Source organism: Canis lupus, chromosome 8, assembly GCF_048164855.1.
Source record: "Canis lupus baileyi chromosome 8, mCanLup2.hap1, whole genome shotgun sequence".
Classification (NCBI taxonomy): Eukaryota; Metazoa; Chordata; class Mammalia; order Carnivora; family Canidae; genus Canis; species Canis lupus.
The window spans coordinates 47,304,545-47,317,642 of record NC_132845.1 but is presented as its reverse complement, the minus strand read 5'-3'; the positions used below and the strand labels follow the sequence as shown (position 1 = coordinate 47,317,642).

Here is a 13,098-nt window from a genome sequence, read left to right as displayed (position 1 = left end):
CCATTTACACTTAAGAAATGACTGATAAGGAGGGAATTTTGTCATTTTGCCTTTTGTTTTCAATATGGCTTACAGCCTTCTATTTCTCATTTCTTGCTTTCCTGTCTTCTGTTAATTTCTTTTCCTTTAGTGAAATGTTTAAATTCCTTTGTCATTTCTTTTTGTGTGTATGTAGTGATCTGCTGTTCCTGTGGAGGTTACACTGAACATCTTCAACTTCTAGCACTCCAACTGGTTTTTATTTATCCAGCTCACCTTCAGTAACCTACAAAATGCTATAGCTCTGTCCCCACCCCTTTCAGTTGCTGATGTTACAAAATTCTCTCTTTATGCATTGTGTGCCCCCAACACAAACTAAGAATTCTTCCAAATGCATTTGTCTCAAACTACATGGAAAACAAAGTGTGGAGTCCCAAAGCAAAGTTGCAGTAATACTGGCTTGTTGGTTGGGCTTGACCAAGGCTGTGTTTCTGCTGGCCAAGTAGAAAGATGGGCAAGAGAACCGATGCCTGGAAGGGAGCGCTGATCGTCATGCCTGTAGAACCAATGCCGGGAAGGAGGGGGCTTAGCAAGAAAGTGAGGACAGGCTTTACAGAATGACAGGTTGCAGGTCTTAGAGTATTTGAAGAGTTGTTGTCTTGGGGACATTGGAGTAACATACTGGGAGGACAGACCAGTCAGAGCAGAGAACCTAAAGTCAAGCTCTAGAAGTGGCAGGGTTATGGCTGCTGTGTGGATCTGGAGGAGGTGCAAGTGGCCAAGAGGAAAAGCCTTCAGGGAGGGAGAAGCTGGGGAGTGAGATATGGGGCATCAGCTGGGGTGCTAATGACCAGGGAATGAGAAGAAGTTGCAGGGAGTCAGGTAGAGGCTGTGACCAGTAGCTGGCCTGAGCTCCACAGGGACTAATGCTTTTGAGGAGGCAAAGTAGTCTGGAATAGGGAAACTGAGAATGAGCCTCTAGTTGGGAGGGCTCAGGGGAATACTGTTGGGGGTGGGTGGGTGGGTGGGTGGTGAGCTGTGCTTGGAGGCAGCCAGGCAGCTGAGACCTCCCTGATGAGAGGTTGCACATGTCAGGGTTGGTTCAGGACACACATGGATGTGAGGCAGAGGTGACTGGGACACGCTGGAGTGTGGCCAAGGCTGATTGGAGCTGGGACCAACACACAGCCTGAGCTTAGTTTTCTTATCTGTTCAAATACATGGGAAGGCACATGCTTCACGGGCCTAGGGATGGGGGTGGGGGGCACAGGGTTGAGAAAGCTGGAGGCCACAGTGGGTGTGCTGAGTGCCGTACACACACGTCCTTAATGGCCAGCATTTGTGTCCCCCCCCCCCAACCCCCAGCCCACCCTGCGTGGCCTTCCCACAGCACTGGGCTCTGGAGCTGTGGCGCCACCCTCCTTGGAGCCCTGGTCAGATCCCCCCCAGGTTTGATGGTAGGAGTTGCACAGAATGACCCCATGCCTGGGCACTTCTTAGAGAACCTTTCTCTTCTCCGTTCCCATAACTAGGTTAGGAAGGCCAAGTCCCTGGCTCTGGGCATGGGTTTTCAAGCCAATGTAACTTGGGGGCTTGGAGGGGTGGTGGGAGGAAGGGAAGGACAGTGTTCCATTTCTTTCTCATCCTCCAGTTAAATCTTAAATGTCACTTCTGCCAAAAGAAGCCCTTGGCCTCGCCCCACAGTTCTCAACCGGGGGCCGTCTGCACTTGGGAGATAGGTGGCCAGGTCTGGAGACATTTCTGGTTGTCACAGCTGCACAGTGCTACAGGTCTAGTGGGTCGAGACCAGGGATGCTGTAAACATCCTATATGTGGTCACCCTGCTCAGCCTTACTCCCCAGGGTCAGTGCCACAGTGCGACACCCTGGCCTACATGGGTCAGAGTCAGTCCTGGCCCTGTTCTTGGCTTCCCGAGCCCAGCTGATTTCTTGGTGGCACCTAATGCAGTCAGTAACTGCAGGGATGGCTGACTTAAATCACCCACCTGGCTCACCTGGAACTCCAGTACAAGATGGCAGGGGTGCTTCTGTCCTGTTTCCTGCTCTATGCCCATGCCTGGTATACGGTAGGTGCCAAATAACAATCTGGATGACTAGGAAACTGTAATGAGGGCTTTTTCTGTATGGCATTTTGATGGTCTCTAAGCTCTGCAGGGCTAACAGCTCACAGTGGGATTTCTGCTCCACTTAAGCTCAAATAAAAACAGGTTGGTCTAAGTGAATGCTGTTTCCTAGGTTCTCCTATGAAATGGTGGATGAGCTTTCTGGAAATCTTTAAAATGTGTATATTGAAAGTTTAGCAAATCCCCCCATTGCTGAAAGAGAACTCAAAGAAACAGACCTTCAATGGACGGTCTAATTTATAAAATGTGACCGTTTTTATTTTCATTGTAAAGAGGTGTATCTGAACCAGATTGTAACAAAATTACCACAGCTTATTCCAAAAGAAAAGTTTAATACAAGAGATTTTAGAAAATTAAACACATTTGTTTAAAAATCCTATTGTGTAAACCTTAACATAAGAGGGTAGTTAACATAATACTACACGTTTCGGAGCAAATCTGCAGACTGTTAGGCCCCACGTGCATCCAGACAGTGGACTCGACTCCCAATATGTGGCCATATTCCTCCCAGCAGAGGGCTCACAGGGACCCGGTCAGCGGTGGGAGACCCTTCGGGATAGACGGCCTCCCCGCTGGGCCCCCTGCTCCTGCATTCACAAGTCTCCCTCCTCCAGGAAGTCCGTACCTGCTAAGGTGAGCAAAGTGATCTCTACCAAACGATGCCAGCGATGGTGAAGCTGAGGCTGCAGACGTAGACATTCTTTCTAGGCTGAATCCTAGAAAAGAAAACATCCTAACGAGCTCCACTCCCCCCTCCCTCGGAAATGCATGTTGTCCAGGTTCCTCTCGGCGATCCTGGGTGCAAATATCCTTCCGTGGCCTCCGTCCCAATTTTTTGCAAGCGCCTTTCCCCTCCATGGTTGTCTATTGATGGTGGGAAGAACCTCTAAAGGTGAACGGGTGGCCTCTCTGCCTGCAGTTTGGGAAGGCAGGAAGCTAGACCTGATCAGGCTCTGAGGGGGGCAGGTCAGCTAGTGGTTTTCCGGTCGTGATGGAGAAGCATTCATGTGCCCATAAGAACAGAACCCCTGGACCTCCAAACACTAGTGAACTCGGCATTTTCTACCAATGAGGTGCTCATCCGTGCCATAGGCTCAGCCATCCTTTAGAGAAATCAGATTTTTGTTTTCTCCTAAAGAAACTCATTAGGTACATAAAGAAGCCCATGCGACGTGTTGTGAAGATTTTGCTGCAAGAGTAGAGGCTCCTTGCCCAAGAGTGTCACAAGCAGGCCCGTACACCACAGTGCTTCCTGGCTGGGGGGCAGGTGCATCTGGGCAGCGGCAGGAGGAGCCCAGAGCTGGTGGGGTCTGAGCGCACCTCTACCCTCATCCCTGCTGATCCAGTAGCTGAAATTTTATTTTAGAAACCTAATCAAAACCACGTATTACAGAAACATGAAGACGAACTTTTTGGCACATAAACGTTAGATAAAATATACAGTGCTACAATTGTGCGAAATTAGCACAGAAGCCAAACCCAACAGCAAATATTTAATGTTAGCTTTAATGAAACAATGCAAAATATTTTGAAAAATGATCGTTGTCCAAGACCCTGCTCACGAGCAGATGCCTGCCTGCCGGAAGCACCCTCTGTCTACCGCGTCCCCAGCTGGGGGCAGAGCCCAATGTGTGGCGTGGTCCTGAGTCAAGCACTGGGGAAAGGTCAAGACGATTATTGCCTTTGGGGTTGAAACTGAGGTGGAGGTGCTCCCCTTCCGGGGCTGCCTGCTGGCCGGTCTGCTGTTTCTGGGCAGGCGGGGCCTTGCCGGGTCTTCCACTGGCAGCTGCAGGCTGTAAGAGGGCCCCTCGGGAGTGGAGTGCCCCACGGGGGATGGGTTCTGGTGCCGATACGAGGGAGCTGGGCTGAGGCATGAGGAGATTGATGGGGAGGGAGCCTGCTGGGACCCCGGAGGACCAGGCCTGGCCGGTACCCTGGCTGAAAGCGGGCAGCTGGGGGGCGATTGGGGCCCAGAGCCTTGTGCCTGGGGCCTCAGGTGAGTGAATGGTCCCCTGTGGAGCTGAGAAAAAGAGGAAACTAGTGTGTTCCAGCCAGAGACCCGGTTCTGGGGGCTGGGAAGTAAGGGCAGCTTCTGATCCGCGGGGCTGGCTGGGACCTCTCTGTTCCTGGTCCTGACCCTGAGGCCTCCCCTGACGGTGGCCGCTGGGCAGGAGCTGCAGCTGTGCTCGGCTGCGAATGTCAACAGCTGTGATTGCCTCTGGTTTTCAAAGGCACGACCCACACCCTGCTACTGCTGACAACGGAGCGGTCAGCCGGGAGCTCAGGGGCGTCGCTGTGGAGCAGAGCGTGTGCCCGCAGACCTCATCCGTGTCCCTCCCTCTCTTGCTAGGGACGACTCAGAAGATGGTTTTGTCTTGACAACCAGGTGATCCCTTTGTAGCCAGAAAGCCCTGGAGGTGGTGGCTCTTGGTGCTACAGGTGACTGCCAGGTGCCTGCCGGGGGATGTGATGTGCTATCCCGGGTGGGCCCCGCAGGTGCTAACTTTGGAGGCACCAATGGGTCCTCTTCCTGGATCCAGGAGACAGGAGCAACGTCTGCGGGTTCTCTCCGTAGCACTGTCTTTCCCTCTGACGGGTCATGGGGCTGAGTGGGTGGTGTGCAGGGCAGGGGCCAGCCAGCCCTCTGAACTGGGTCAGATGGAAGGGCAGCAGACGACACGGCGTGGGGGGGGCTGGGGGAGGGCATTTTGTGCATCAGATCGTAGTCTGCACCCGGCTGGACCTGGGTCTGGTTCTTCCCCTGCTGTGTCCATCCCACCACACTAGGGAGCGGTGGTATCTGAGCAGCTGGATGGGTGTACCACCGCAGAACATTCTATGACTCCAGAGTTAAGGCTTTAAGGAGTTAGTGTCATGTGTGTGTCACATGCATATCTGAGCTGAAATTGGGGAGGTGGCCCGTGTGCTGAACGTGGTTCTAAGATTCCCACCACATCACGAGAAGGGAGTGCACAGAGCAAGCAGCCCGGATGGTTCACGTGTGGTCCCAGGAACATGCTCTTCCGTCTGATTTCAGGAGAGCAGGGCAAGTTTTCCATGAACAATTAAGCTTTAAAAAATAGGCAGTTTCTCCTTTTGTAAATACAGGCTGAGTGTGTCATTATTTCTCAAGGCTTAGCATCTGTCCCTTACTCTGGGCACTTTTTTTTTTTTTTTTTTTTTTTTTAACCTCCGTAGAATGTCGAAGGTTCCTGGTGGGGATTTTGGAGAAGGTGAAGCTAGATTCACACTCAGGGTGTTGTGGGTCCAGTGCTCAAACAGGCTGGTTGAGCAGAACCCTCAGCCCCAGGGGACGTGAGCCACAGAGGCTCCCCTCTGTCTCCAAGGGGAACACAGGGGACAGGCAGTGCAGGGGCAGTCTCCCAGCTGGCGTCGCGGGGAGCAGTAAACCACCCTCAGGAAGCAGGACTCGGGGCAGCTCGAGCCTTCAGGGTTGGCTCTGTCCAGGACAACTGTGCTCCCGCAGCCTGGGAGGGGACCAACCGGCCCCATGGGACCCGGAGCTCAGAGGAAACGCAGGTGCAGTGGGGACCTTGGCGAGTGAGGAAGCGACCCTGTATTGCCTTTCAGGGACACGGTGTCTCAGGTCCCCTCGACCCACCGGCTGACGACAGTCCCCTCCTGCCTCGGCCCACAGAGGACAGCGGGTTCATCCTGCTCACGTGGCCTCTGGTCCCAACGTCACCTCAGCTTCCTGTGACTGCCCTGAATCCTTTCTGGTTCCTTCTGGCCGCTGGGGATGCACAGCAGAAACCTTTCAGGTGAGGCTTTCCAGAGGTTTCCTCGGTCCCGGGTGGGAGCTGAAACTGTTCTGGGGAGTGTCCATGCATGCCTCGCCCTCTCCACCTGCCTCAGGCTGCTGTTGCACCCACGGGGCTGCTCAGTCCTTCCCTGGAACCCGAGTTCCCGGTTGCACTCTGCGGCTGAGCACATGCTCCGGGATGCTGCCATCTACGGAGCCAGCTGCCGGGCAGCACCGGGGCAGGGGCTGGGCAGGGCTGTGTGGGTTGGGGTGGCGGCACGGAGTGCAGGGACACATCTGTCAGCAAGGACCGTGATCTGTTCCAAGCTCACGGGGGGCTGCACCGAGGGCCCCAAGCCTCTCCCACGACCTCGAGACCTCGTGGCTTGTGAGGTCAGGCCCCAGAGTTCTGGACAACCCAGGGCTCTCCAACCTGGGGTCACCAGGCTGCCACTGCGGGCTGGCCCCTCCAGAGCCCACCTGGGGAGGTCGGGGGCAGTGCTCTAAGCACCCCAGTTCAGCGTCACTCGTGGCTCCTTCACGAGAAGGTCACGGGGCTGTCTCCCTCGAGGAGGCCACGTGAGCTGCCGCCGGCCACGATTTCTACAACCAGGGCATCTTCGGGCCACTGGTAGAGAGTAAAACGGGGAGGCACAGGACCTCCCCGCTCTAACCGCACGCGTCCATAGGTTAAGCAGGCAGTTACATGAAAAGAAGAAGAAGGGTAACAGTCATCCTGATTCCCACGGGGGAAGGAGTCAAGAGGCGGCTGCTGACCAACCTCAGTTGTGCATCTCCACCCAGGGGCTCCGAGCTCCACGGGGCGCCCACCCTCCTGCTGGCCCCTGAGCTGGAGGGAGGGAACGGGCCGACCCCGGGAGGGTGCCCGTGCGTCCGAGTCTGTCCGGCGAGGAGCCTCCTTGCCCTCTGAGACTGACCAGTTTAATCAGCGTCAAGGACTGCTGGGGAAGGTGTGCTCTCCGGGGGATCGCCAGGTGGACGTGGTGGTCACTCCAGGGCGGAGGGGCCAGCTGCGGTGGCCAGGTCAGACGCGGAGGGGCTAGGCAGAGGCAGCTGGCGCAGCACAGAGGGCCCAAGTCTGGGGTTCGGCTGAGGTCAGAGGTCGCCGCTCTGGGGCTCCACGTTGCGTGTCTCTCTGGGGTGACCTCGGGACAGCTTGGGGAAGCGGGAAGCCACTTTGGGGCGGCTGTTCTTGGTCAGTGGTTCTCCAGGAGGGGTAATGTCACTGTAAGACAGAGCAGGGGAGAATCTGATTAAGTCAGGGTGTCCCGCGGGCTGTGGGAATGGCAGCAGTGGTCTTGGGGGGCATCTGTGACCCAGGTCTGACTGGCGAGGACAAGGGGGGAACCCAGTTAGGCAACTCATCTGTCTTCCGACGTGCCCAAGCACAGCTGCGCGTCCCAGCTAGCTTTGGGGCTGTTCGTCCTGGACTCGATTTTCAGGCTGTAAGGTAAGGTGCTGGTCATGGCTTCCTTCCCTTCCTTCCCCCGGTGCCACTGAAATGTGCCCTTGCTGGAAGATCAAAGTGCCTTGGAGAACATGGCATTTGAAGTCAAAAGAGGTGTAGCAAAAACGGGGGAACTTCTTGTGGAATTCGTCCTACGAGAATAACCAGGACGTAGGCCAACGTCTAATTATAAGGACGTTCCTCGTATAAAAGAGCCAAGAACAGCAAAACCACTCCCCGGTCCGACCAAGGGGCTTCCCCATCTCGGTTTTAAACGGTCTACACGATGGGACCGTGGGAGCGCTCCAGCCGTGGTGGAGGTGGCACTGACCCACGGGGAGGCCGAACGGGGGAACCCGAGATAAAACGGCGTGTGACCCTGCAGGATGGAGCGGCGGGTCCCTTCGTGCTAGGACTTTCTGGAGCACCATGTGGGCTGAGCCTCGTTGGAGCCACTGGAGCCAGAGCAGTGATCAAGACGGGTTCTCCCAGGCCTGGGGGAGACTCTGGGCCTCCGGGGATGTCGTTAGTCACAGGCTACAAGGGCAGCCGGCGCATCCCTGGGCAGAAGCCTGAGGCCGCCACCTCCAGGAGGGCAGGAGCGAGGCCATGGCCCGGCCACCCTGTGAAGTGACCCCTGCCTGCGTGTGGAGAGGGGCTGCCGGGGTCCGGGCTGTGGCCGTGCATGCAGAGGTGGTGAGCTCTTAACTCTCTGTGGTTCTCGTAACAAATGACCCCAGACCTCATGGCTTTAATGCAAAATGTACTGTCTTATGGTTGCAGAGGCCGTAAGTCCAAAATGGGTCCAAGGAGCCTGTTGGTGGGGCTCCTAGTTCCTTCTGGAGGCTCCCGTGGAGAATGTTTCCCTGCCTTCCTCATCACGGTCCCCATGTCCCTCTTACAAGGCCGTCTGTGGTCACACTGGGCCCACCTGCGCCATCTGCCTTTTCGAGTCTCTAACCACAGCTGCAGAGCCGCTGCCCTATGTCGGAGACACGGGCGTGGACATTCTTGGGGCCCCTGTGTGTGGTAAGACTCGGACCTTAGTGGAACCAACAAGACTTGGTATTGGAATAACGGTGGGCTCTACGGCTGGCAGGAGAGGTGAGAAATAAGTACCTTCTCCAGTAGATACCTCGTGGTACAAAACGCTTTTGGAAACCCAAGCGGAGACCGAACTCCTCATCAGGTCTCGAGTGTGCCTGTCCTGCTGCCTTGCTGATGTGGGGCCCCCAGATCCTGCGAGGGAGGACAGCCCACCTACCGACGAGCACTGGGGCTCCGTAGGGAGTAGTGGCAGATCAGAATCCTCCAAGCCCCCTCCGGAGGAGCCTAGCTCCAGGGGTCCTCGGGGGTGCTGTGAAATGCCCCCCATCCTTCCCGTGGCTCCGCAGAGGCTCTGCTTACAAGGATCCGATCTCATGCCGCTTCTGAGGCGTGGCCGTGGGGCACGGTGAGATGCCCCTTGTTTGGGGTTCGGGATGGCAGTTCAATGACAAAATGCCGAATTCCTCTAGGGACTGCTTTCTGCCTCTGCAGTTGGGGGGGGGGGCTTTGCTTCATGTGCCTGGAGCCCGGCCAGCTGCTCCCACACGGGCCTCCCTCAGGATGACAGCTGGCCGTAGGCCAGCCTGTTGTCCTCTTCTCTGGAAACTAGCCAAGTTACCAGAAGCCTCCGGACCCTGAAGGCCCGTGACAGGATGGGCGGAAGATACTGGAAGGCCTCTTAGCTCATGCTGTGCAGGAGGGCTTGAGTATAAATGTCACTTGAAACCCACTGCCCCCCTTCCCTGTTGAGGACCCAGAGGTACCTGCAAGGTGGGTGTGAGTCCTGCCACAGCCTGGTGGCCCCAAGGGAACTGGCTGCTGGGAGGCAGAGTCCAAGTCAGTCGGGACCTTGTGTTTCTCCCAAAGGGCCCCTACTGCGGAGGAGGCAGCGGAGCTGTGGTAGTAGGGCAGGGGCTCTGAATCAGGGCACAGTCCTGCCACCCTGAGCCTTGTCACACGGAGGTGACAAGCATGTGGCCCTCACGATGCCGCGGTGAGGAATGGGGAGTTACCCCCACGTGAAGTCACCCACCAGCTGCATTCCAGGCAAGTGCCTTGTTCTCCTTGAGCCTTGGCTTCCAGGCCAGAGGAAAAGCGGGGCTGTTTTGAGAGTTCTGGGGACAGATGGCCACTTGGACCATGTGAGCTATGTTGGCAGAGAGGGGCCCACAGTCTCAGTGGGGATGGGCAGTAGAGGCCTTGACAGGTAAACCCAGGGTGTTCTGAGCAGGGCACCAGACTGGGCCAACACAGTGGTTAGAGGGCTTCCCAGAGGAGGAAGAGCTGGGGAAGAGGAAGAGGAGAGTATCACGTGGTTTCCCGTGTGAAGGGCTCTGTGCTGGGAAGTGTTGGCTTGGAGCCTGGCAGGCCCTGACGGCGGCTTCACCTCCTGGAAGGCAGGACTTGCCGCATGGATGGAGAAGTCACAGACATGAGGCTTGGGGACTCGGAGCGTCACTGCTGGGGCTGAGGGCCTGATGGTAAAAGCAGCTGGTGCATGGGGTGGGACAGCTCTGTCCTCAAGGCCCCAGCCCCCAGCGACCGTGAAGCTGGCTGCAGTGCCGGGTAAGAGGAGTAGAACCTGTTGCAGTAACTCCCTGGGTCCCATCACTGGACACAGGAGAGTGGGGGTGTCAGGGAGCCAAAGGTGGCCTATGGCGTGTGTGACGTCTGTAGAAGGTTCGGGGGGAGCAGGAAGCTGTAATAATGACTGGGTAGATGCTGAGGCAGCTGGATAAAGAGCTGCCAGTCCCAGGCATGTGTAAGGCCACACACCCCAAGGAAGTACTGTTTACCCAGCACTGGCCATCTGCATATTGTCTTTGGAGAAATGTCTGCTGCAGTCCTTAGACCACTCTTCAATTGGGAAAACACAAATCCAAACCACAGTGAGTCTCCCCTCAAACTGGCCGGGATGGTGATTCTCAAAAGACACCTTTTGGGGAGGAAGTTTGAGCTTGGAAGCCTTGTACGCTGTTGGTGGGAGTGCAAAATGCTACAGCTGCAGTGGGACACAGTACGGAGCTTCCTCAACCAACCACAGAGAACTGTACGATGCAGCCGTCCCACCTCTGGGTGTTTACCCGAAAGAACTGAAACGAGGATCCTGAAAAGGTACCTGCAGCCACATGTTCACTGCAGCATGATTTACAACAGCCAGGCCACGGCAACAAGCCACGAGTCCGGGGATGGGCGAATGGAGAGAGGAAACGTGGTGTGTACACGCAATGGAATCTTAGCCTTCAAGGAAATTCTGGCCTATGTGACCCCGTGGATGAACCTGGAGCAGATTATGCTAAGACAGCGAGTCCACAGAAGCTAAAATTCCATGAGATTCCACCTACAGGCCACGTCTAACATCATCAAAACCCTAGAATCCAGAGTGGAACTCTGGTTATTAAAGCGAGGAGTTACGAGTCAGCAGGCACGAAGCTGCAGTTACACATGAATCGCTTTGAGAGCCCTGCCTTACGACAGTCTCCCTGTCGTCTCCAAGAAGGTCACATATGCCTAAGACGTAACCGCGTAGATCTCACGTTCTCACCGCCGTGTAATTTTTGTCTGTGTCTAATACAAATGAACAGTAGCGGAAGGTGTGAGACACTGGGTACGTGTCACCTGGGAGCAGAGAAGGGGTAGCGTGTTGGAGCAGGAGCGCTGCCCCCTCCCTGGGTCCTTCCCCTGAGAGCACTGGGGTCAAGGTCACTGGTGCCCCGAGGCTGTGCACAGGCCATTCCAGGGTAGAGGATTTTGCAAATGACAGAACTGTAGTGACTTCACCACCTCCCATCCTCCACTCCCTCTCTGTCCAACCTGGAGGGAAGGGGCTGGGAAGCAGGGGAGGGAACCTTCTCTCATGTGACCATCCTTGCGTTTCTGGAAAGATCAGCCTCTTGGATGGCAGACCATAAGCTGGCTGGTCTCGACACAGCGGAGGGCAGTCTTGTGTCTCAGGCGCCCTGAGGACAAGGACGTGGCAGGGCCCTGTAGACTCTACTTGAGGTGGTGGTTCAGCCTCCCGATATCAGGGAACCAGGGCCAAAGGCCTAGCCACTGTAGACCAAGGGCCCAGCCTCTGGGAGATCATCACTGTCTCTCTCCCTCGGAAGGGCCGCAACCTTGCGGGCTTCTGGGGAAATGAAGGTAAGACTTGGTTTCTACCTTGAGGTTGCTCAGACCAGGGGGGTGGGAGTGTGGTAACCGACTGAACCGATGCCATATACCATGCTGGGTGGGGGTGGGGGTGGGGGGTGGGGGTGGGGGGTGAGCTGGGGAGGGTCCTGGGGGAGGAGTGAGGCCCAGGGACATACGAGGAAGAGAAGAACAGCGGGAGAGTCTCCAAGAAGGGGACAAACTCCGTGCCCCAAGCTGCCCAGAGAGGCAGGGTGTCACGGGGAGAGGGGGGCCTGGCAGGCTGCGAGGTGGCAGAGCTCTTGCTGTCCTGGAGCTGCACTAACCTGCTGTCTGCGGATCTCCAGCCAGTGGTGAGTGAAGGCTTGGCTTTTCAAAAAGACAAGCCTCTTCTGGATCTGGGCAGTGCTTTCCCCATCACGGACCACGGACGGCTAACATCACCAGCCCTAGCAGGTTGCTGACCTCAACTAAGGACGTAATGCATGAACAGCCCAGCTACCCTCTCTGGGCACTGGCCTCGACATGAACAATCATGCAGATAAAGGTGCTGAGGCAAGGGGAGGTCTTCCCTCTTTCTTACGTGGAGAATGTGCTCGGGGCCTGGCTGCAGACCGCACACAGACTTGGCCACGGGTCTATATGACCGTGCAGCGTCTCTGGTCCCCAGGCTCAGTGGTGAAGGGGGAGGATCCTTGAAGTCACAGCATCTTTATCAGAGGTGGTTACAGTCACAGAGGCCCGGGGTTGCCCTGCCCAGAGCTGTGATTAGAATATGCAGCAATGTTTCCCAGATTCCATCTTCCTCCCCATTTATACCTTCCCCATTTCCCTCCTTGCTGCATAGCTCCGCTATGAAACAAGATTTTTCTTTACCTCTATTTTTAGGTTACTTTAACCTATAAGACAATACCTGTAAAATAGATTCAAGGCATATTAAAACTTTTTTTTTAAGTTTTCCCCTATGTTGCCAGAGGTTTTTGTTTGCACCCCCAAATCCTAGGTGAATGTTCTTTTCTTCAAAATGCATGTTCTTGGCATGTCAGATAATCTCCTAGGCCTTACACTACAAGAAAGAAGCCGGTCTCAAAGGCTATACCCAGATGCCTTTCATAGGACATTCTGGAAAAGGACAACTCTAGGGACAGGTCCTGGGGTTCCAGGGGATGCTGGGGAGGGGGGGGAGATTGCTCTTCTGTGTCTTGGTGGTGGTTGCTCTAGGACTCCATGCTTTTTTGTCAGAGCTCCTAGAACGATGCAATAAAAAGGGCAAGTTTCAATAAACTTGGCTGAGAAAAACTGTCTTTCTAGATCTACTTCAGCATGAATGGGCATCTCTACTCTGAGTCTCCAAGGAGACTATGACCTTGTCCCCTTCTCTGGGTAGAAAGGGCAGGGGCCCTGGGAACAGAAATCTTCAATTCTATCGTTTACCAGCCGGGCTACCTGTACAGGTCACTGAGGCACCCGGGACTCCCAGTCCTCCCCTGTAAGATGGATCACAGTAAAAAGACAACTGAATTTAAAAGGTCAAGAATCTGAACAGACATTTCTCAGAGAACAACA

General features: G+C 55.5%; 1 protein-coding gene across 1 annotated transcript in view; it reads right to left on the bottom strand.

Annotated features, from left to right (window-relative positions):
- Positions 1-2,355: 2,355 nt before the first annotated feature.
- Positions 2,356-13,098, bottom strand: part of SNX29 (sorting nexin 29) — a 528,280-nt gene continuing 517,537 nt past the window's right edge. Inside the window, exon 21 of the mRNA XM_072835835.1 lies at positions 2,356-7,131. Within this exon, the coding sequence (XP_072691936.1) occupies positions 7,002-7,131 (130 nt within the window). The 3' untranslated portion in view covers positions 2,356-7,001. The remainder of the gene's footprint in view (positions 7,132-13,098) is intronic.